We start from the raw sequence: 23,451 nt of genomic DNA on the forward strand, positions 1-23,451 counted from the left end.
CCAAAAGATTGTTACACTTCCTTCAATATCCAAATGGAAATCCACAGCTCACAATTCACATCTTGAGGAGACAAGAAAGAAGGTGCCCCCCGAACACGCAGGCCCTCCAGAAGCGTGAGATGAAACTGCCAAGTCACACCGCAAGACAGCCTGGAGATCCCCGTCTCCTCCACAGGGAGGGGCACACACAACCATCCCACTTCCACACAGCAGGCATATGGAAACAAGGAGTTGGGGACGGGTGTCTCTCTGGGGGGTGCAGGGAGGCCCCACGGCCCAGCCTGGCCCTCCTCTTCTGTGCCATGGAGCCCAACCCAGAGAACCCAGGAACATCCTGCCATTTCATTAGGAAATCGACAGTGCAAAATTTGTGGGCTGTGTCTAAAGTTACCCCAATGATTGACCTAAAGAAAATCAACTCTATTCAAATATTTGCTGGGACCCCGCGGTGTGGCAGCCCAGAGGGCAGCAGGCCACCTGCTGCCAAGACACCTGCCCAAGGGGCCTGGAGTTGTCCGGAGGCCTGCCTTGTGGGAAAGCTGTGCAGGGCTGACTCTAAGGTCTACTATTGGGAAATCTGCAGCCTGTGGCTTCGTGTTTGCGTGTAACTCAAACTCTCTTCTGTGCTAGACTGACTGTGGACATTTAAGGGACATTACAGTCAGAAAAAAACAAAACTTTCTTGATTTTAATAGGTTGTGAGTTCCTTCTAAGTTTGTGCTTCTCACAAGCGGTGAAAACTCAGGGATGATAAATTCCTGGAAGTTTAGCCACGTTTATGTTAGAAAAATCAAATGCTTCTTAGTGTACCTACATGTGTTTTACACTTACTTTATGACACCCAAATAGAAAACGCATTTTAGGTTTGTGAAGTATTAAATATCCACCTCACTATTTCTGTTCCTCCTCCTCCTGCGCCTCTTTAGAGCAGACATTCCCTTTCAGCAGCGACATCCACTTTTCTGTGATCAAGTCTACTGCAGACTTAACACCCCAAACTCATGTGCCCCAACGCACACGGGCCTCTGCAGAGTCTGCAGCACTGGTGTTACTCCAGACAAGGGGCCACCCACCCCCTGCCTTGCAACACCTCTTGTCTGTCCTCTCCTCCCACCTCCTCTTCACCAGCTCCCCTGCTGCCTCCATAGCACCAGCCCAGCTTCCCAAGCCTCCAGCTCCGACACACACAAGTTCAAACCCACTCCTTGCAAACCAGCACAGCCAAGAGCGTGCAGAGCCTGCCTCACCTGCCCTGAGTGCTCCCCACACCCGACTGCAAGGTCATCTCTCATGAGGCACCTGCTGTGTGCCAAGCACCACGTTCTATCCGCCGACCTCGAAGGCCCGCAGGCGCAGTCCCTTCCCGCCTGGCCTCATCTTGAAGGTGTAAAAGGATGCTCCATAAAAGGATTATTCCTGGCAACCGTATACCTTCCACTTCATAAACCTGATACTTCTACCCTTTTTCCTCCCACTTGCCCAAAAGTAAACATACAGCATGAAAAAAAAAAAAACTTTGGAACACACCAGGTCCAAGTTAACTGAAGGAGACTATAACACCTCGAAAGCCAGCATATAATTCCACAGAAACCAAAGTATGTCAGGTTTTTTGTTTTGTTTTTTAACATCTTTTTTGGGGTATAATTGCTTTACAATGGTGTGTTAGTTTCTGCTTTATAACAAAGTGAATCAGTTATACATATACATATGTTCCCATATCTCTTCCCTCTTGCGTCTCCCACCCTCCCTATCCCACCCCTCCAGGCGGTCACAAAGCACCAAGCTGATCTCCCTGTGCTATGCGGCTGCTTCCCACTAGCTATCTACCTTACTTACGTTTGGTAGTGTACATATGTCCATGCCTCTCTCTCGCTTTGTCACAGCTCACCCTTCCCCCTCCCCATATCCTCAAGTTGTCAGGGTTTTTTAAGGGGGAAAAAAAGATTTTTTTTTTTAATTTAAAGAAAAAAGGCCTAATTATTTTTAAGGCACTGTTTTCAGTGGTCACCTTTTCCAAGGACAGTTAACCTCCTAGACTGCACAAAGGACAGAGCATCCCCAACATGACAGCTTCAGAAGACTCTCCATGTTATCAACATTTCTACCCACCTCAGCTGAAGAAAGACCCCCCCACCATGCAGTAGTCACCTGTGCACACAAATGCCAACCCTGAAGAGCAATGCCCTCGTTACAAACATCTTTTAACTGGGAGGGGGCAAAGGGAACCTTCTGGACAATAAAAAGGCTCTATTTCCTGATCTCAGTAGTGAATATATAAATACATAAATCACCATGAAAATGAACTCTTACTAAAATGAAAGGAAACATGGACACACAGCACTTACCGAAATTCAAGAAAATCAGTTTGGCCTGTATCCCAGGACACAGTTTGATGAGAAATGGAATGGCCACGTACAACCCCACGACACAGAGGAGTATCTTCCTCAGTCGGAAGCACAGGCCCTTTCGCCTGAAAGAGAAAAGCAGTGAGCAGGTCAAAGGCGGGAGTGAGTCTGCTGTGGTTTACTAACAGCATCACTGACCACGATCCACACCTATTGTTTCCAACAAGAGTATCACCAATGATAAGAGGAGGCTCCCACCTGCTTTTGCCTTTTAATTTGTGCTTAGAACTCTACCAGAAGGGTAAAATTTGTTTCCCGAAAGCCAAAGAAACAGTCCTGCTGATTTCCTTTGTGTGCCCTGGAATCAGAACCCAGCACAGCCATCAGATCCTCAGAAAGTGCCCAACTTCATGTCAGACAGTAGCTGCAACTTCACCTCAGGAGAGTGGCTGCCTCTGAGCCTCTGACTGCCCTCCTGCAAGCAAGCGTGGGCTACCCATCAGAGGAAGCGTGTATGCGACAGAACCTGCCACACCAGGTCCCGGGAGGCAGCTGGCCGGAAGGCTCTGGCCATCACTGCATGTTCTCATATTTCTGCCCGCATACCCTCCAGAGGCCCCTTTTCCGGGCACCTCGGGCCAGGTCATCACCCCAGGTCTCAAGACTCTTCTAATCCACAACCAGCTCCAAGACTTCCTCATCCTGTTCCTGATCCCCTGTTAAAAAATATCCCGAGCCCAGAGAGTCTCAAACTTCTTGGACTAAGGGCCTCTCTACAACTGAAAAATTGAGGGCCCAAAAGAGCTTCTGTTCATATGATTTGTGTTTATTACTCTTTGTTTTATGAGAAATTAAAAATTTAAAATATCTATTAAGTCATCTAATAACAATAAACAACAATAAATATAATTAACATGTTATAAAAAATGATTATACTTTCCAAAACGAAAAATTTTAGTGAGGAGATTTTTACAAATTTCTTTAAGTCAGACAGCTTAACAGAGGACAGATGGGTTCTCGTATCTGCTTCTACATTCAATCTGCTGCAATCCCACACGTCACGAAAATGGCAAACAGCATCTCAGTGTTACCATGAAATCTCTCTGACCTCACGGACATGCTGAAGGGTTCTGGGGACCCCATGAGCCCCAAGCACACATGGAAACTGCTGCTTATCTGCGCATATCAAGTCTCAACCTCAATGGGTTTAGTTACTTATTTCTGGACTATTTCGAAAAAAAGTAAGGTGGTTTAAAAAAATATACCTTGAACTGCTGACACATGCAGCAATACAAAGGATCTAAATGCATTAGGCTAGGGGCTTCCTTGGTGGCACAGTGGTTTAGAATCCTCCTGCCAATGCAGGAGACACGGGTTCGAGCACTGGTCCGGGAAGATCTCACGTGCCACAGAGCAATTAAGCCCATGCACCACAACTACTGAGCCTGCGCTCTAGAGCCCATGTGCCACAGCTACTGAAGCCCGCGCACCTAGCCTGTGCTCCGCAACAAGAGAAGCCATCGCATGAGAAGCCCACGCGCCGCAACTAGAGAAAGCCCGCGTACAGCAATGAAGAGCAAATGCAGCCAAAAATAAATAAACAAATTTATAAAAATAAAGAAAATTTTTTTAAAAAATCATTAGGCTAAGTTAAATAAGACAGACACAAAAGACTACATACTGTATAATCCCATTTGTCTGAAATTCCAGAAAAAGCAAAACTACAGAGACAGAAAAGCAGAACAGTGACCTCAGAGGCTGGGAGTAGAGGAAAGAGATTGCAAGGGGCACGAGGCAACTTTTGCAGTGATAGAAATGTTCTTTATCTGGACTGTGGTTGTGGACACATGAATGTATATGTTGGTAAATTTTATCGCATGTAAATAATACTTCAACAAAGCTGATGTAAATAATACCTCAATAAAGCTGATGACAAATATGCATATCTGACGATATAATCCTTTCACTCATTCACCTGGCTCATCCACCAGTCGTTACTGAGCACTGGGCACTCCTGGGGCAGTGGACAATAAGGGCAGCAGAGGATGCTATCTGCGTCTCTGCTGTGCTCTCAGCTCAGCGGGGCAGACAAAGGGCTGTGAGAGAGGCATCTGGTGCAGGGTGACCTGACCTAGTCTGTGCTTCCAGGGAAAGGGCCACTGGTGGAAACACTAAGTCAGGAATACAGGAGTTAACTAGATGATGCAGGAGAAGTTTAAAAGGGCATCTTAAATTCCATGTACAGTCTACCCATTCACTGAGGAAAGGCATACGATGTAGTGGTTAAGGTGCCGGCTCTGAAGTCAAATGATCTGGTCCAGCATCCAATCTACCACTTACTACCTGTCATATTCCTCTTGAACAAAAAAAATATATAAATAGAAATGAAAAAATGTATCTACCTGTAGCAATAAGGCTCTTCTACATTAAAATCATTTTCTGATGGATTGAGTTATTATAATTATCATACACATTAATCAAAATGACAAATATGTTATATTTTCGGTAAATTATTATTAAGCATGAAAAGTAAACTTTTATTGAAAATACATCTTTAAATGAGCTGGATTCCACTACTTTCCCAAATGCATCATGTCTCTCTCTATATATTACTTATTGATAGAAAAAAGTGGGGGGGTTAGCATTAATTCTATTTCTGTTTTTGGTTTTTAAACATATAAGTATTGAGAACTTGTTCACATCAGTAAAAGGGAGTGGAAGTTTACTAGTATCACCACTTCTTCAGGGTTACATGCTCAAAATCACACAGTAAAAAAACTCAAATAAGCCCTTTTTCATTTTTGTTGACAGCTAAGAATTTGACACCACCTGACTTGTAAAATTTTGATGCAGTCATTAGACATTCACTTTCTCAGCTTTTACCAAGAACTGAGCCCTCTTGCCTTGACCTTGACCTGCCTTTAGCAAGAATCCTGCTAAGCCATCCCCCACCTTGATATCTGATCAAGTCCCTCATCCCCCCACCTTTGATGTCTAAACCCTTGACCTGCCTTTAGCAAGAGTCCCTCCACCCTTGATATCTCCTCAGTAATTTTTCATCCCCTGATCCCCTAACTCTACTTTCTGTCCGGAAATCCCAAGCCGTCTCCTCAGAAGGCATCCCAGAGAGGGCTGTACGCGTGCCTGACCTTTCTACCGGCTCCTTCTGTCCACCCTGCCAGGCCTTTTCCTTCCCACCCCAGCCCCACCTCCCTACAGCCACTAGAACTTTAGGCCCCTGCCTACATGGGGGGCTGTTAAGGGACTCAGGGACTCCACACAGCCTCTACCTGAGGATGAAAAGGAAAAATGACATATTGGAAATAGGTCAGGTGTTTTACCCATGCAGCTGGGCTGTGGAAACACCCAGACTGCTGCTTGGTATTCTCAAAAAGTCCCTCACCTGAAATTTAGTCCATTGCCTCCACAGGATTACATATCATGGGAAATGAAAATCTTAAAAGTCAAATATAGTAAAAAAGCATTAGTCCTCATCTTGAGCAGGTACCTTAAATTGTTCCATTTCCCCAAAACTAAATTCAGATAAAAAGATAAATAAAGCAGGGCAAAGACGAGAACCAACTCTTACGTTACATAAGCTGCTGAGTTTTGTGTGACTGTGATTATGCTGACTGGTGGTTCAGCTGTCAGGACGAGTGCAGTAAGATCTCTCTTTGTATCTGACTGTCTGTTTACATATGTATGGACATATGTTTGTGTATGTACGTACATATGTAAGCTACAGCTGACCCTTGAACAGCGAAGGGGTTAGGGGTGCCAACCCTCCATGCAATTGAAAATCTGAGTATAACTTAAAGTTGGCCCTCCATTTTTGCAGTTCTGCTTCTGTGGATTCAACCAACCGTGGATCATGTGGTACTGTGGTACGTCTTTGGTGAAAAAAAATCTGTTTATGAGTGGACCCGCCCGCATAGTTCAAACCCGTGTTGTTCAAGGGTCCACTGTATTTGTGATGTTTTCCTAGCCCTGGATGGTATTACCAAATTAATTTATAAAACCCCTTTAAGGATCTCTGTTCCAATTGGCTTAAAGAGAAATAAGTGACAAATTAAACATTCCTAAAACTCCCAGAAGTATAAGAACCCAAATATTTTTCAAGCTCATGTATAAATAAAACCAGTTTAGTGGTGTCAGTTTAATAAAAGCAGTTGTCCTCTTGAAACAGGAGGGAAGGGGGCAGGGCACAACCTTTAAAAGAGTGACACCGCCAAAGGACAAGACAAAAACTGGTTAGAACCAACTAGATCCAAGATGGTGGAAGATTCGACTTCCAGTAGACCTTGAGCCTCATTATATGCTAATTGTAATGCATTCGCTAAATGACACACCCACCAGTGCCATGACAGTTCTGAGGCCAACCAAAAAAGGCCAAAAGCGGGCGGTGGCCCAATTCCTAGAAATCCCTGCCCTTTCCCCCCGAAATAGCTGGAATAATCCTGCTCATTAGCCTATGAAATTTACCCAGCCCATAAAAACTAACCACACCATACTTTGGGGACTCTCACCTTCTGAGATGGTCCACACTCTGTGGAGTGTGCTTCTCTCTAAATAAATCCACTTCTACCTATCACTGTGTCTCTCAGTCGACAAGACATAAAGAACCTGAGCTTCATGAGTCCTGAGACCAGCTGTGTGACCTCAATTAAAAGACAGTGGGTTTTGACCAGATTCAACTCCCGGCAGGTGGGTTCAAGTCCCACCTGAAGTGCATGGTTTCACTCTGAGTTATCAGCATTAAGTATAATATGAGCACACATTATTTGACTAATAAACCCAGGTAGAATAACAACCTAATATAATCTACTAGATTATTAAGATTATAAAAATTACAAACTCAACCTAAGAATAAAAGTACAAGTAGGTATGCAGTAAAATTGCTTGAAATCCATTATTTCATGGATATCAAGTGCAGCAATAAAACAAAACCCACGTATTTAACTAAGGTTTTTATTCTGTGATTTTTTTTTTGAAACTTGCCTAACACACGTGTTATAAAAATAATAAACAGGGAAATAACTTGATGATGGCTAGCTTACAGCATTCATGAAACAATCCCAGTATAACTGTTAAGAACCAGTGTATCGGACTTCCCTGGTGGCGAAGTGGTTAAGAATCTGCTTGCCAATGCAGGGGACATGGGTTCAATCCCTGGTCCGGGAAGATACCACATGCCGCGGACCAACTAAGCCTATGGGCCACAACTACTAAGCCTGCACTCTAGAGCCCGCAAGCAACAACTAGCCCGCGCACCTAGAGCCCGTGCTCCACAGCAAGAGAAGCCATCACAATGAGAAGCCCGTGCACCACAACGAAGAGTAGTCCCCGCTCGCTGCAACCAGAGAAAGCCCGCGAGCAACAACGAAGACCCAAGGTGGCAATCAATCAATCAATCAATCAATCAATAAATATAAAAGAACCAGTGTATCAGGCTGACGTGATATAAAAGTTTTATGAATGGATTTTTCAACAATAGCTGAAACCAAGCAGGACTCTGTGGAGCCCTCCTGGGCACAAAAGCCCTTCTGCACCCCCTGTTTCTAGGAGATAGGCTTCACTCAGCCTCCTCGACCTTCCCTGATTTCCAAAGGGCAGATTCAAACAGTTGCTAATTGGGGAAGGGAGGCAATGAGAAACAAGGGAGGGGCAGTCAAGAACAACAGTGCACCCTTGGGGCAGGGTCCTGGTTCCTCCTCAAGGGATATACAAAACAATATCTTTGAGTGTCTTCTGCAGGAACTAAGGTCCCCATCCAGGTGGAGGATGGTAATTTCAGGCTGAGCACAAGATTCCTGTAGCACCATCGTAATACCTCACTACCAACCAATCAGAAGAAAGTTACACACCCTGCAGCCCTCACCCCAAATTTTGCCTATAAAAACTTTTCCACCAAAGCCATCAGGGGTTTTTGAGCACGAGCCACCGGTTCTCCTTGCTTGGCCCTGCAATAAACCTTTCTCTGCTCCAAACTCTGATGTGCTGGTTTGTTTGGCCTCACTGTGCATTGGGCACACTAACTTTGGTAACAAACATTTATCTTTTTCCCCCTGCCTGATCCCTCCAGAATCCAGAGACTCTGACTATTCTTATTTTCATGGCAATGTAGTTACTTGCATAACTTCAGCAAGAATCCGTCTTCCTTGTACAGAACACAATTGGAAACACTGATTATATAACCAAGGCTTTGACTGGAATGGCATATTTTAAAATGGTTCATAGAATTGTATACGACCAGACAGCTTTAAGGAACTAAGGCTGACTTTATGGAACCAATGTTTAGAAACGCCTCTTAGAAAAATAGGCCTGGTACCTAATTTACATAGCTCCCAGCCTTACTTACAGGTCACTTCCTGGCAGGCCCCAAAACTGTAGGATATTTTAAGGACTTCAGGAAGATAGGAATTCATCCAAATCTATAGGTACTGCAGTTCTTGACTTGGCTTCCTAGCTTCAAAAGACTTTTAAAAGGCTGAGATTCCTTATAAAATGTTCCAGCAAAGCAAACTTTTAAGAGGTCTATGTGGTCAACTGGCATGCTTGCTGCACTTATATAAATGATTAGGTCAAATCTTTTTTTTTTTAATAAAGAAAAATAATCTTACTTTAAGTATCTCTGATCAAAGAAGGACACGACTGTGGAGAGAAATTTTATGTTTCAACAGAAAACTGTAACACACCCTTGTGGGTTATTCAGATTTCTAGTCCTGTTCATTATCTTTGAGGTTTTATTATCTATCTGTAAACTGGTCTAGATCCTGCCCTCTTGTACATTTTATCAGTCTTCACCAAATTCTCAATTCTTTGGGTTTCCTTCAATGCCTGGTTACAACCCTCCAAGTAAACATTTCTAATTTTCTTCACACCCTCTGACTGCCCAGATCCTCAATGGGACTCCAGGCTGTCGTGCAGTTTCCCCTTCCCTGAGGATCTGAAAAGTCCTTCCGGATGAAGCTGGTCAACTTGATGTAAACCTTTTCGAGGCTTCAGCACAGCAGATCACGTGTAGGATGCCATTACCAAAGACATTCAAACTGCAAACCAGGAAATCCATCTTATTGCCATCCTCCCTCCACAACCTAAAAATGCTTCAAACTCAATGTTTAAATATCTTCTCAACTGACTGCCCTCTGGACTCAGAAAATGGGTTTAGAATCTGCTCCAACCATTAATCTTTGTTTTTCTTTTTGTTTGCTTGTTCTAACCCAAGGTCTTCTTTCCTACTGCAGATTGCCTACTTCTCACCTTCTCAGCTGAGTCTTCTCTCTGCAGCAATCAACCAGCTCCTTGCTTGTGAAACTTCTTGGGAAGTTTCAACTGGGGGAATGTGGGGACTGACAACCCAAAAGAAATGGTCAAAATTACTTCAAAATGAAAACATCTGATTTCTAATAGATGCAGAAAGAAATCTCATTGGAAATTCCCTCCTCTGCCTAAGGCAGAGCTCTAGAAGAGTAGCTGCCACAAACCGCCCTTGGGGAGGTCTCCAGTCAGGACCTTGGGCACAGAACATCCAAAAACGCTATATCAACAAGCCTCAGTCCTGCCCCTCCCCTTTATGAAACTGGCAATATAAACCCTTTCCCTCTGGCTGTTTGGGTAGCTGCTCTCCTTACAGAGCACTCCCACATGCATAATAAACTTTTCTCCTGTTAATCTGTCTATTGTCAATTACTTCAGATCTAAATTTATGCTGGAAAAGTTTTTCTCTCAGCAGCATAATCATCGGGTCTGGCCATCTTTCTCCAACAGATGAAGTCCTTCCAGCAGGGACCCCGTCTTTCACCTTTGTCTCTGTGGTAGCTAAGTCAATGCCACACCTACAGTTTGTGCTCAGTGAATGTTTGATCAAAGAATTACTGCCCCATGATCATTAATGCAGAAAATTATCAGAACCACCAATTTCTCTGGGCTCCAACTACACTTGAGTTCCACACTTTTTTTCTATTTCATAGTTTGTGTCTTCAACCAAGCATCTACACTGAAAGTTACTCTGGTTGACAGTCACTTGGTTGTGTGTTAGAATCTTTGGAGAAATTTACAAAATATCAATGCCTGGAACTTGCTTCAGAAATTCTAGTTTTGGAAATTCCCTGGCGGTCCACTGCAGGAGGCATGGGTTTGCTCCCTGGTCAGGAAACTAAGGTCCTGAATGCCGTGCAGCGTGGCCAAAAAAAGAAAAAGAAAAAATAATAATAAAACTAAAGAAAGAAAAAAAAGAAATTCTAGTTTTATTGGTCTGAAGTATGACTTGAGGAGACCACAGCTGCCTGCCCATCCAGCATCCCCTGAGCACCTCAGCACTTGCTGAGACAGGAAGGGGGCAGGGCATAACCTTTAAAAGAATGACAGCCATCAAGGACACAACATAAACTGGTTAGAACCAACCAGCTCCAAGATGGTGGACGAGTTGACTTCCACTAGACCTTGAGCCTCAGTATAGGCTCACTGTAATACAACATGCTAAATAACACATCCACAGGCGCCATGACAGTTCCAAGGCCAACCATAAAGGTCACAAAGTGGACAGTGGCCCCATTCCTGGAAATTCCCATCCTTTCCCCAAAATAGTTGTAATAATCCTCCCACTCATTAGCCTATGAAATTACCCACCCCTATAAAAACTGACAACCCCGTACCCTGGTGCCTCTCACCTTCTGAGATGGCCTACACTCTGTCTATGGAGTGTGTATCTCCCTGAATAAACTTCCTTTTTAAAAAAATTAATTAATTTACTTATTTTTGGCTACATTGGATCTTCGTTGCTGTGCACGGATTTTTCTCTAGTTGCGGCGAGCAGGGGCTACTCTTTGTTGCGGTACACAGGCTTCTCATTGCGGTGGCTTCTCTTGTTGCGGAGCACAGGCTCTAGGTGCACGGGCTTCAGTAGTTGTGGCATGTGGGCTCAGTAGTTGTGGCCTGTGGGCTCTAGAGTGCAGGCTCAGTAGTTATGGCACACGGGCTTAGTTGCTCCGCGGCACGGGGGATCTTCCCAGACCAGGGCTCAAACCCGTGTCCCCTGCATTGGCAGGCAGATTCTTAACCACTGCGCCACCAGGGAAGTCCCCGAATAAACTTTCTTATTACTTTACTATGGCTCGCTCTTGAATTCTTTCCTGCGCAAAGCCAAGAACCCACACTCAGTGGCCATCCCCCGTCCCAGGAACTCACCTGAGACCTGGGACATGACCATCCTCTCTGGCCCCACTTTCTTTCCTGCGACACTGCCACTTACTTCACCTTCACGGCCTTTCCCTCTGTCCCTGCCGAGCCAGACTCAATGCCCATGATCATTAATGTGCCACCACCCGCACTTCAGAGTTTTGTATGGCATCTCCCTTCCCCTGGGGTTGGAACAGGCCAGTAAGGGTGCTGAGCACGCCTGAATCCTTCCTGAGAGTCTCTGCAGAAACCTAGGAGGGGGCTTCCCTAGTAGCGCAGTGGTTGAGAGTCCACCTGCCGATGCAGGGGACACGGGTTCGTGCCCCGGTCCGGGAAGATCCCACCTGCCGCGGAGCGGCTGGGCCCGTGAGCCATGGCCGCTGAGCCTGTGCGTCCGGAGCCTGTGCTCCGCAACAGGAGAGTCCACAACAGTGAGAGGTCCGCGTACCGCAAAACAAAACAAAAAAAACTAGGAGGGACAGAGAACTGGGGACAAAGGAAGCCACCCTGGAGTGGCCAAAGGAGCCCTTCAGTCTCTCAGGACAAGACCTGAAGGTTCTAATTTTAAGACTTAAACCACTTTCATAAGCAAACAAACAAAAAGGAGTTTTTGGCCTCGACAGATCAAATAAGCTCAATGAAGCAGGAAACTATCTGGCAGTAAGCAAAAAACCAATAACCAGAATTTGGCCCTAAGGACTGTTCCTACCTGCAGTGCCAGTTCACCGCTGTGGGAGGTGGAAGCCAGACACAGGGGTGCATGCTGTCCCAGAAGCAGGATGGGAGGCAGGAACGGCAGTGAAGGAGACACCTACTGGCTCCCACAGTGGGAGGACTCTCCTGCAACTGACCTCAGCTCTGGTGCCAAAACAGGTCCTTCCACAGAAGTTCATTCACACTTATGGCTGACTTCTTGGCATCAACTGCCAGGCCTCATGCCTTCTGGGCTAAAATGTTGTATGTAAGTCCCAGGTTCCAGATGAGAAACTGAGGCTCGTGTATGAGCACACGGTCCATGTGGAACTGAACGCAGGCCATCTTTCCTGATGTCCAAGACAAAGACGTTCTTGGGTCAGACCATTCACAGAGACACACAGGATCCCAAGCGACCTGGGGAACATGACGACACCAAACCAAATCCAGCAAGCCAAACTACTGAGTCCGCAAAATCCTATGCAAGACAGGACTGTACTGTCAGAAAAAATTAATAAAGGTTACACTAGAAGAAAAATGAACTTGTCTGGTCTGCTCAGCTCTTGGCCATCCATCCCATCTTCTCAGAACGACAGTCTTCACACCCCCTCCAGCAGTTCAGACCAAGAAACTGGCCCCATCGCTTCTCTGTCTGCTCGCTTATCTGACCTGGGCTTTCCCTTTCCTACCTCTCTTTTTCTTCTCCTTCCGTGCCTTCTAAAGAGATACTCAAACATAATTAAACTGCTTTGAACAATGGCAGCATTATTTCTTTGTAAGAGGTTTGAGCTGTCAAAGTCTCTCTTTGGAACAGGAAATGGGAAAAATAACAGTACCATCATTCCCAAAGGCCCCCACCTTATATAAACACTACCATGTCCTCCGCGGGGCTAGAGCTGGAAATTCTGTATTATATGGAACCAGCAGGTGTTAAGAAGTGAACCCTGTCGGATACTCTGTCAATCCGCAGCTGGAAAACAGTTCATGCAGGACATCAAGACTAACGGGTTCACTCTCATTCTCTGCTAACAAAGGAAAGATTTGTTACAACAAAGATTTTAAACAACAAAGTCCTGTCCCCATTTTAAGGTCAAGACAGAAAATAAGAATGAGGTTGCACTCATCATGTTTAATGAGAAAGGCTGTGTCTCTGAGCTCAGCCTAAGAAAACTTCCTGTGGATGGAGCTGTCATTAAAAAAAAAAATTTTTTTTAACCATTTCCTGCCAAAAGAGCAAAACCCCTTCTTTGAGCAAACTGAGAAGGTATATATTTTTAAAGATCTTTCATTGCATGCCACCAAATGAAAGTTGTCATTTATACTTTAAGGAGGCTGTCTTCTTTTTCCCCACTTTGAGCTGTGAAACACTGATGGGTAGATAAAGAGAGGCCTTTCTTGGGACTTCCCTGGTGGTGCAGTGGTTAATACTCTGCACTCCCAAAGCAGGGAGGTGGGTTCAATCCCTGGTCAGGGAACTAGATCCCACATGCACGCCGCAACCAAGAGTTCGCATGCCACAAACATGGAGCTGGCGAGCCGCAACTAAGGAGCCCATCTGCTGCAACTAAGACCCAGTGCAACCAAATAAATAAAATTACATTTAAAAGAGAGAGAGAGATCTTTCTTGAAAGAACAGAAGCCAAATCTAGGAACGAAGGAAGCCCAAAAGATGTTCTTCACTGAGGAAAACTTCAGTGAATGAGCTTGTTTATATCAATGTAGTTCCTGCACTATGGAGATGAAAAACAAAAGTATACCTTAGTGTGTTCCAGTCAAACAGCACCTGCCAAACTGAACAGGAGAAATGATACCTAAGGCCAGGCCCCCACAGTAACTCCTGCTGGTCTGCCTGCTCCCAGCACCTGACGCTGTGGAGACTTCATTGCCCACAGGCCCTCTGCAGGGCAGCTGGCACAAGCCCTCAGACTTCCCTTAGGCAATAAATGCTCAGTGCTTGCAAGATTCTCTATGCAACTAAGCCTATCAGCTTCCAAACAGCCATTTCCCATGCGCTGCTCTGACACCCAATGGTTTAAAACTGTTGGGAACTGGCCACCCTCTCTTTCCTGGACATGTGACCTCAGCCAGCATACCCACTGCTGCTGTGGATGTGTCCACCTCTCTAGCACCAGGACTGGAGCCCTTCAGGGACCAACCTGGGGACCGACTCCACCTCCACAAGCCCCGGTGAGCAACCCTCAGATGCGCCCAGACAGGCAGAAGGGCTGCAGTTCTGGGAAAATGTGTGAGGAGGCAGGTGCAGAAATGGCACCTGCTTCCCCTCCGATTTCCAAATTGATAGTGATTTGCTTTTCACCTTACTGTTCCCGAGTTAGATGTTTCAATAACCTGCCTGATTCCTCTACCAGGGGAAGGAACAGAGTGCTGGGTGAAGACTCAGAGCAAGGCCCCCATCCAGTAAAACAGCCCCGCAGGCAGCTGGGGCCCTTGCGGTGTTTCCCTCCAGCGGGAGCACCTGTAAAGTGCGAGGCACCGTGCTCCCAAACCTGGGCTCTGCATAGCAGTGGAGACAGAGATGGCCTGTCACTCCTCACAGCCCGACTCTCTGAGCCTCGGTTCCCTTGCTCTAATGGAATCTACCTGAAAGGTCCGTTGTGCAGAGTAAACGAACAAGGACATGAAATGCTCAGCATGGTCATGGTCTCGGTCTCGCACATGGAGAAGGAACACTGAGCTGAACTGAAAGAGCTTCTGTCCTGGGCTGGCTTTGTCCAGCTCTGCTTGGCTGAACCACCCAGCTGAGCTCTAATTTCCTGCTCTGGTATCCTAAATTACAATTACTCTTTAACCACGTTATTGCTTAAAAGCAGTAGTTTCGTGCTTCAGAAATGACGCCAGTAACGTGGCATGCAGCATCAGAAGGGAAGCTAAGCGGGAAGTGGGTGCAGGGCTGTGGTGGGGCTGCCAGCCTCCTCCGGGGTGGACCCCACCCGACTCTGGCAGCTCACAGGCAGACCCACCTCACTTCTGTGGCCCTCGGTCCCCAGGACACTTGCGTTTTCTAGCAGAGTCACAGGACCTTCCTGTTCAGCTTGAGTGGTGTTCTGCCCTAGGCCCCCAGGAAATGCCCTAAGGCAGCGAAGAGGGGAGCACAGTGCTCTGTGCTGTGGGCCCAGTGCTACTCAACTGTCATCTGCTAAAAATAGCCGAGCCCATCAGCTCTTGCACAGAATACATGGCAGTCGCCAGGGCCGCTCACCGTCCTCTCTGGCTCTGTGCCTTCCTGGGCCCAGGGCAGGATGGCACACCCCCCTTCCCCTTTAGAGTTAGGGGCGGCCAAGTGACTTGCTTTGGCTAAGGAAATGTGAGCAGAGAGACCATGTCCCTTCCGCCTCAGGAGCAGCAACGGCCCACAAGGTGGAGGGAGGGTGTGTGGAGCTGGAGGCCCTGCTGGCCTGGATCCTCAGTGACCACAACAAGCAGAGGCCACACCAGACACACAGTGGGGTAAGAAATACACCAGTGACCCAGGGGTTCTGCTGCATGACCTGGTCTGCCCTGACCAACACTCAGGTCAGATCAACAACGTGCAGGCCTCAAAGGACTGAGCTCCAGGTACAGCGCTGTATACCCAGCTATCTTCAGTGTCTCCATGTGGAGTCCCACAGGCAAATCAAAACTACCATGTCCAAAACCAAATGCTTGATCTTCCACCCTCTCCCCCTCTGCTTCCATCTGCTTCCCCTCCAGTTCTCCATCTCAGCAAATACCTGTGCCCGTGGAAGACCCCCAGCAGTCATTCCCGATACCCCTTCTTGCCCCACCTCCACTTCCAATGCACACCAAGACTCCAAAACATTTCAAACCCATACACCTCTAGTCACCTTGTCTGCTGCCTCTCTGCTCCAGGCCAGCCACATATCTTGCCTAGACCAGCAGCCCTAAACTTTCTTGATTACACATTCAATCAGTAACATTTTTGGAACATGCCCTCAATAAATACATTCGTTTTAAATTAAACACATGTATAACTGGGTTGTTAATATCTGAAGATGAATATAATTAGAAGTCCCAATATTTCCTTCCCAGACCTTAATGACTGTGTCTCACCCACCTCCTGGGTGAACCCATCCCATTTTGGAGATCAATACCTTGGTCTTCTGAAGAGACTTCTTAAATGGAACCCCCAACCCCCACCTGCCTGCTATACAGCCAGAGAGACCCTTTTCAAAGGCAAACTTGGTCATATCACTGTCTCACTTAAACCTTTACATGCAAGAGCATCTGAAACAGGTCCCAGGGGGACTGCCCACCTCTGACCCTCGAGCTATCAGTTACCTGCACGGGCCTAATGCTTCCCCACCTCTGAGACCAGTTCATGTCCCCAGCCCTGTGCTTCCTCCAGGTTTCAGCGTCAAGGCTGCTTGCTCCAAAGTCTCCCTGGCTGTTCAATCTAATTGTGCTCTCCTCTTACAATTACTTATATATTAAGGATATTGTCCCTCTGTCTGACATTTTATATATTTCTAAAATATTTCCCTCTGTCATTTGTCTTTTTATTTGGTAAAATTTGTAATTATAAGAGAATATTAAATTTTTTTCTGTTCTTATTGTATTATTAGTCTTTTTCTTTATGCCTTCTTCCTCTAAGGGTATACATTCTTCTCTGACCTTGACACTGGATAAGTATTCTTAAAAAAAAAGCGAAAAGATAACCTATGGAATGGGAGAAAATATTTGCAAATGATGCGACAGACAAGGGCTTAATCTCCAAAATATACAAACAGCTCATACAACTCAACAACAAAAAAACAAACAACCCAATCGAAAATGGGCAGAAGACCTTAAAAGATATTTCTCCAAAGAAGACATACAGATGGCCAGTAGGCACATGAAAAGATGCTCGACATCACTAACTATTAGACAAATGCAAATCAAAACTACAATGAGGTAGCACCTCACACTGGTCACAATAACCATCATTAAAACATCTACAAATAACAAATACTGGAGAGGGTGTGGAGAAAAGGGAACCCTCCTCCCACCTGTTGGTGGGAATGTAAGTTGGTACAGCCACTATGGAAAACAGTATGGAGGTTCCTAAGAAAAATAAAAATAGAATTACCATATGATCCAGCAATCCCACTCCTGGGAACATACCTGGACAAATCTATAATTCAAAAAGATACATGCAGGACTCCCCTGGTGGCACAGTGGTTAAGAATCCGCCTGCCAATGCAGGGGACACGGGTTCAAGCCCTGGTCTGGGAAGATCCCACATACTGTGGAGCAACTAAGCCCACGTGCCACAACTACTGAGCCTGTGCTCTAGAGCCCGCGAGCCACAACTATTGAGCTCACATGCCACAACTACTGAAGCCCGTATACCTAGAGCCCGTGCTCCACAGCAAGAGAAGCCACCACAATGAGAAGCCCACGCACCACAACGAAGAGTAGCCCCTGCTCACCGCAACTAGAGAAAGCCCGCGTGCAGCAACGAAGACCCAAGGCAGCCAAAAATAAAATAAATTTATTTTTTAAAAAAAAGATACATGCACACCTGTGTTCATAGCAGCACTATTCACAATAGCCAAAACATGTAAACAACCTAAATGTCCATTGACAGATGAATGGATAAAGATGTGGTACATATACAATGGACTGCTACTCAGCCACAAAAAAGAATGAAATAATGCCATTTGCAGCAACATGGATGAAACTAGAGATTATCATACTAAGTGAAGTCAGAAAGAGAAAGACAAATACCATATGATATCACTTATATGTGGAATCTAAAATAGGGCACAAATGCACCTATCTAAAAAACGGAAACAGACTCATAGACATAGAGAACAGACTTGTGGTTGCCAGCGGGGGGGTGGGGGGGGGAGGGAGGGAGAGGGATGGACTGGGAGGCTGGGGTTAGTAGATGCAAACTATTACATTTAGAATGGATCAACAACGAAGTCCTAATATATAGCACAGGGAACTATATTCAATATCCTGTGATAAAACCATGATAGAAAAGATTATAAAAAAAGAATGTATATATGTGTAAAATTGAGTCACTTTGCTGTACAGCAGAGACTGGCACAACACTGTAAATCAACTATATTTCAATTTAAAAAAATCAAAAAAAATTTCTTATTTTTCTTTTACAGCTTTACATTTTACATTTAATCCTGGAATATATTTTGGAATATGGTGGGAAGAAGGGTTGAGTTTATATATTCCTAAATAGTTACCCAAAAGGTTTTCTCCATCTACAATGCTGCCTTGAAGAGACATTAAAATTTTATATACAAGGCTAAAGATGGTAGATTTAACTGTTCTTTCTCAAAACCCCACATAAATGACAGTGATTTTTTTTTTAAGCATAAAACCCTAGGGGCAAAGAATGAGAGGAGAGACACCCAAACTTTAGAAGCTGGAAAGCTTCCAAATTTAGTTGACACCCCCAGGAGAGTCCTAATCCAGCATGCAAAGAGATAAGGCATGTGACAGGTGGCTCCAGTGCCTGTGGAAGGGGCTCAGGCTGGGACCCAAATCAGGAGGACAACGTGAAAAATCCCTCCAGATCCTACTTCACTGATGGGGCCACTACCCCACCCCACCAAAAGACTGAAGGTTTATTCTCTGCAAAAGGTAAACAGAAGGTTTCTGGACTACAGAGGGCCAGATACTCTAAAAAACAGAAGACATACATGAAAGTTTAGAATGCAGAGAATCCCAGTCTTCTTCCTCAGTTTCCAGAGAGGTGGTGAGTTCAGGAGCAAAAAATACAGGGCAGCCTCCACACTCTGACTACCCTTCTGCTGACCTCCCAGTCCCTGGTCCCTGGCTTCCTGTTTGCAACCGTGGGAGACGTGTGTTCCTCAGAACTACTCATGACCTTGCGTCCTGCCTTCCCTAAAGGAAAACTGAGGCAGACTGATCCCAGGCAGAATTGCATTAAATCTATTTGGGAAAGAAACACCCACCATCTTTTCAATATAATGGATTCTCATCTTAAAACAAATGTATCTCTCCACTTAAACAAGTATTATTTTATGTTCTCAGTAAAGCTGAATAATTTTCTTCATAGAGATGCTATGTATTTCTTATATATTTATTCTTAGATATTATACAGTTCTTGTCTTTAATGTGAAATAGAGCTTATCCTGTTACATTTTTCTAGCTGGCTAGTTACTGGTATATAAGGAAGCTATTAATTGCTGTATATTTATTTTGCATTTGAAAATCTAACTGAGCTCCAATAGTTCTGAGAATTTTTTGGTTGATTTTTATTGGAGTTTTCCAGTTAAAAATTCATTATCTGCAAGCAAGCAATGAAACTTTTTGCTCCTCTTTATAGGTTTATCTTTTAACATTTTCTTAACTTCCCATAATATCTAGAGTATTCAGAATAATATTTTACAGTAGCAGTGAGTACAGATGAAAAGTCTTGCTTCTTCAATTGAATTTCCATTCATCTAACAAATATTTATCAGGCATCTACTATGTGCCAGGCAGTAAATAAAATGTTTGACATTTTACTTTTTATTACAATGTTGGTTGATGAGATGGATGTCTTTGATCAATATTTAATGTTAAGTGTAATAAATAGTAGACTTGTCAATGAAATGGTAGAATATGAAGGTACAAAAGGCAGCTTTAGAAAAAACAAACGTAAGCATCTGCATTTCCATCCACTTGAGAATCTCTAAGCCTGGGGTTTCTTGTGCCGCGAATGGAGTAGAAAAGCCTCCTGCTGCACCACAGCAGGAAACAGGGTGACCAAATGCCCCAGGACCATGCCATCCTGCCCTCTGGGTCAAGGCCATTCTGAGACTCTACTGAAGTAGCTCTTGAATTCATTCTCCTTCCATTTTCATTTGACCAAAACAAAGACTCACAATGAGACAATACTGTGAGAATTTATCTTCAGTGCAAAGGGCTACAGAGCTACAGTATTTTGTGACATTTTCTGTTATTGAAACACGTAGCACATGTAGAAACACACATTAAACAATGAAGTTCCATCTTCACCTATGTTTTGGCAAAGAATAAGAATACTGACGGGGGGACTTCCCCGGTGGTGCAGTGGTTAAGAACCGGCCTGCCAATGCAGGGGACATGGGTTCAATCCCTGGTCCGGGAAGATCCCACATACCTCAGAGCAACTAAGCCCACGCACCACAACTACTGAGCCCGCATGTCACAACTACTGAAGCCTGTGCACCTACAGCCCATGCTCCGCAACAAGAGCTCACGCACCTCATCAGAGCAGTCCCCGCTTGCTGCAACTAGAGGAAGTCCACGCGCGGCAACAAAGACCCAACGCAGCCGAAGATAAAAATAAATTTATATGTATAAAAAAATACTGACAGGGAATTCCCTGGTGGTCCAGTGGTTAGGGCTCCTTGCTTCCACTGCAGGGGACATGGGTTTGATCCCTGGTCCAGGAAGTAAGACCCATCAAGCTGTGCAGTGGCAAAAAAAAGAATACTGACTATACCAAAACAGTAAGTATGAGCAAACACCCTGCCCACGGCCAGAGGGCCCTGCTCTCTGACCAAGCAATTCCATCCACTCTTAAGGACTGACCACAAAGGAGGAGAGCATCCTAGCATGTCAGGAAGGCTCTGCACAGATGTCCTCTCTGTAACACAGTCTGTGAGAGGAAAATGGAATATGCTCGCAATATGCAATAGGGATTACTTTTTCATAGCTTTATGCCCTCTCTGATAACAAATAAATGTAGAAAACTTGCAAACTGCATAAAAGCATTGAAAAGAGAATAAAAATAACCCCAAATCATATGATCCTATAGGAGCCTCTGTTAATATACTAGCATAGTATATTCTTATAAACTTGATGCCATATAAAGTTAGGATCTGTGGTGGAGATGGCTAGCAGATCTCCAGAAGTCTGTACTCACCCTTCCCTAGGGCAGAGGTGATGATGGGAAATGTCTACATTTCCAGTCAGACTACATTTCCAGCCCACCTGGGGAGCAGGCGAAGCTGAGTGAGCAGGCTCACCAGAGCAATGTGATTCTGGCAGTGTGCGTGTAGTTGTCGGTACTAATTTGGTAAAGTAGCTGGTATCAATGCTGACATGAGCTTATATTCTACATGCTTATTTTTGTTTTTCGTTTACCAATAATTCTGTTAAAGGTCACATGTTTACATATTTCAAAAAGTAAAATATAGTCTCACTGACAACTCGCCTCCATGCATTCGGATAACCACTTTTATTACATACTTATTTATCCTCCCAGCGTTTCCTTATGCAAATACATGTACATGTTCTCATCCTTCTCTTTCTCATACAAAAGGGGGACACTACACACTGTAAGCTGTTTCACACCTTGATTTTTCTCTATCAACAATATACCCGGGCAGTGCCTCCCTGTCAATTCACACCTATGTTGCAGCCCCACAATATTTCACTGGGTTGATACATCCTAGGGCATTAAACCAGTCTCCTACCACTGGACACTGAGGCTGTTTCCAGCAGTCAGTGCACCACGAATCATCTGTACAAGTGCAATTTTGTATGTGCAAGTGCACACTGGATAGTCCCAGAATGGAAACTGTTGGATCAAAGAGTAAATGCATCTGTGATTAAGAGATTACTCTCAAATTCCTGCTTCCCTCAAAGCCTCACTAGCAAAATGGTTGTCTAAGATGCATGTGTGCCAATCTGATAGGTGAGAAATGGCATCTTGGTGTAGTTTTGATCTGATTTCTCTAATTATGAATAAGTATGGTTGAGCACCCTTTCACATACTGAAGGGATATGGTATTTCTTTTTCTATTAATTATGCATGCCCTTTGCATATTTTCCATTGGGTTTTGATCTTTTTCTTTTCAATTCCCAGAAGCTCTTTATCTATTAAAGCAATTAGCCCCTTATCTAAATGAGTTGCAAATATTTTGTTCTTTTTTCATTAGTGATATCATGCAGATGTTCTTTGTATTCATGTTTCTGGAATTTCCGTCCTGTCTCAATGGCTTGTTACTCGGAGTTGCTGCCATCCTGCAGAACCTGAACACGGCAGCATGGTCCAGTCTCTACTCACACTCCCCTCCACAGGGCTCCTGGCACTCCTGTATGTTGTTTGTTCAGAATCAGCTCGTGTGGAACCCGAGAGAATCAGGTTGGCATTTTTACTTGGAATTTTGTTAAATGAATAATCAAACTTCGGGAGATTAGGCAGTTTATGATGCAAGCTTTCCAACTCAAGAACAAATAGGCCCTTACATTTGGTCAAGTCTACTTCTGTGTCCTCCGAGAATGTTTGAAGTTTTCCTCTTACAGATTTTGTGTACTTCTTTCCAAGGCATTATTCCTTATAGGCATTTTTTGTTATTGACTTTATTTGGTCTTCTCTTCCATTATATCTCACAACCAATTTTTGTTGCTCTGCCTCCAGTGGCTGTGTGACCCTAGGCAAGCTACCTGTCTGTGCCTTGATTTCCTCATCTGTGAAATGGGGACTACAGTACCTTGTGAGGTAGTTGTAAACATTTAAAAGTTAATACAGGGGGGCTTCCCTAGTGGTGCGGTGGTTGAGAGTCCGCCTGCCAATGCAGGGGACGTGGGTTCGTGCCCTGGTCCAGGAGGATCCCACATGCCGCGGAGCGGCTGGGCCCGTGGGCCATAGCTGCTGAGCCTGCGCGTCCGGAGCCTGTGCTCCGCAACGGGAGAGGCCACAACAGTGAGAGGCCTGCGTACCGCCAAAAAAAAAAAAAAGTTAATACAGGGAATTCCCTGGTGGTCCAGTGGTTAGGACTAGTGCTTTCACTGTGGTGGCCCAGGTTTAATCCCTGGTCAGGGAATTAAGATCCTGAAAACCGCATGGTACAGCCAAAAAGAATAATAAAAGAATAATAAAAAATAAAAAATAATTTTTATTTTTTAAAAATTTTTATTATTCTTTTTATTATTCTTTATTTGTTATTATTCTTTTTATTAACAAATAATAACAAATAATAATAACAAAATAACAAATAATAACAAAAAGAATAATAAAAAATAATTTTTATTTTTTAAAAATTTATTTTAAAAATTTGTTTATTTATTTTTGCCTGCATTGGGTCTTCATTGATGCACATGGGGTTTTTCTAGTTGCGGCGAGTGGGGGCTGCTCTTCATTGCGGTGTACGGGCTTCTCGTTGTGGAGCACAGGCTCTAGGTATGCGGCCTTCAGTAGTTGTGGCATGCGGGCTCAGTAGTTGTGGCTCGCGGGCTCTAGAGCGCACGTTCAGTAGTTGTGGCGCACAGGCTT

General features: G+C 44.6%; 1 protein-coding gene across 2 annotated transcripts in view; it reads right to left on the minus strand.

Moving 5' to 3' along the window:
• Positions 1 to 23,451, minus strand: part of ABHD12 (abhydrolase domain containing 12, lysophospholipase) — a 68,527-nt gene that overhangs the window by 18,824 nt on the left and 26,252 nt on the right. For both annotated transcript variants that reach the window (XM_082857993.1, XM_082857994.1), the window contains one exon: positions 2,346 to 2,470. In XM_082857993.1, the coding sequence (XP_082714119.1) occupies positions 2,346 to 2,470 (125 nt within the window). The remainder of the gene's footprint in view (positions 1 to 2,345; positions 2,471 to 23,451) is intronic.

The sequence above is a fragment of the Leucopleurus acutus genome (genome assembly GCF_964270905.1).
Source record: "Leucopleurus acutus genome assembly, chromosome: 16".
In the NCBI taxonomy this organism is placed as follows: Eukaryota; Metazoa; Chordata; class Mammalia; order Artiodactyla; family Delphinidae; genus Leucopleurus; species Leucopleurus acutus.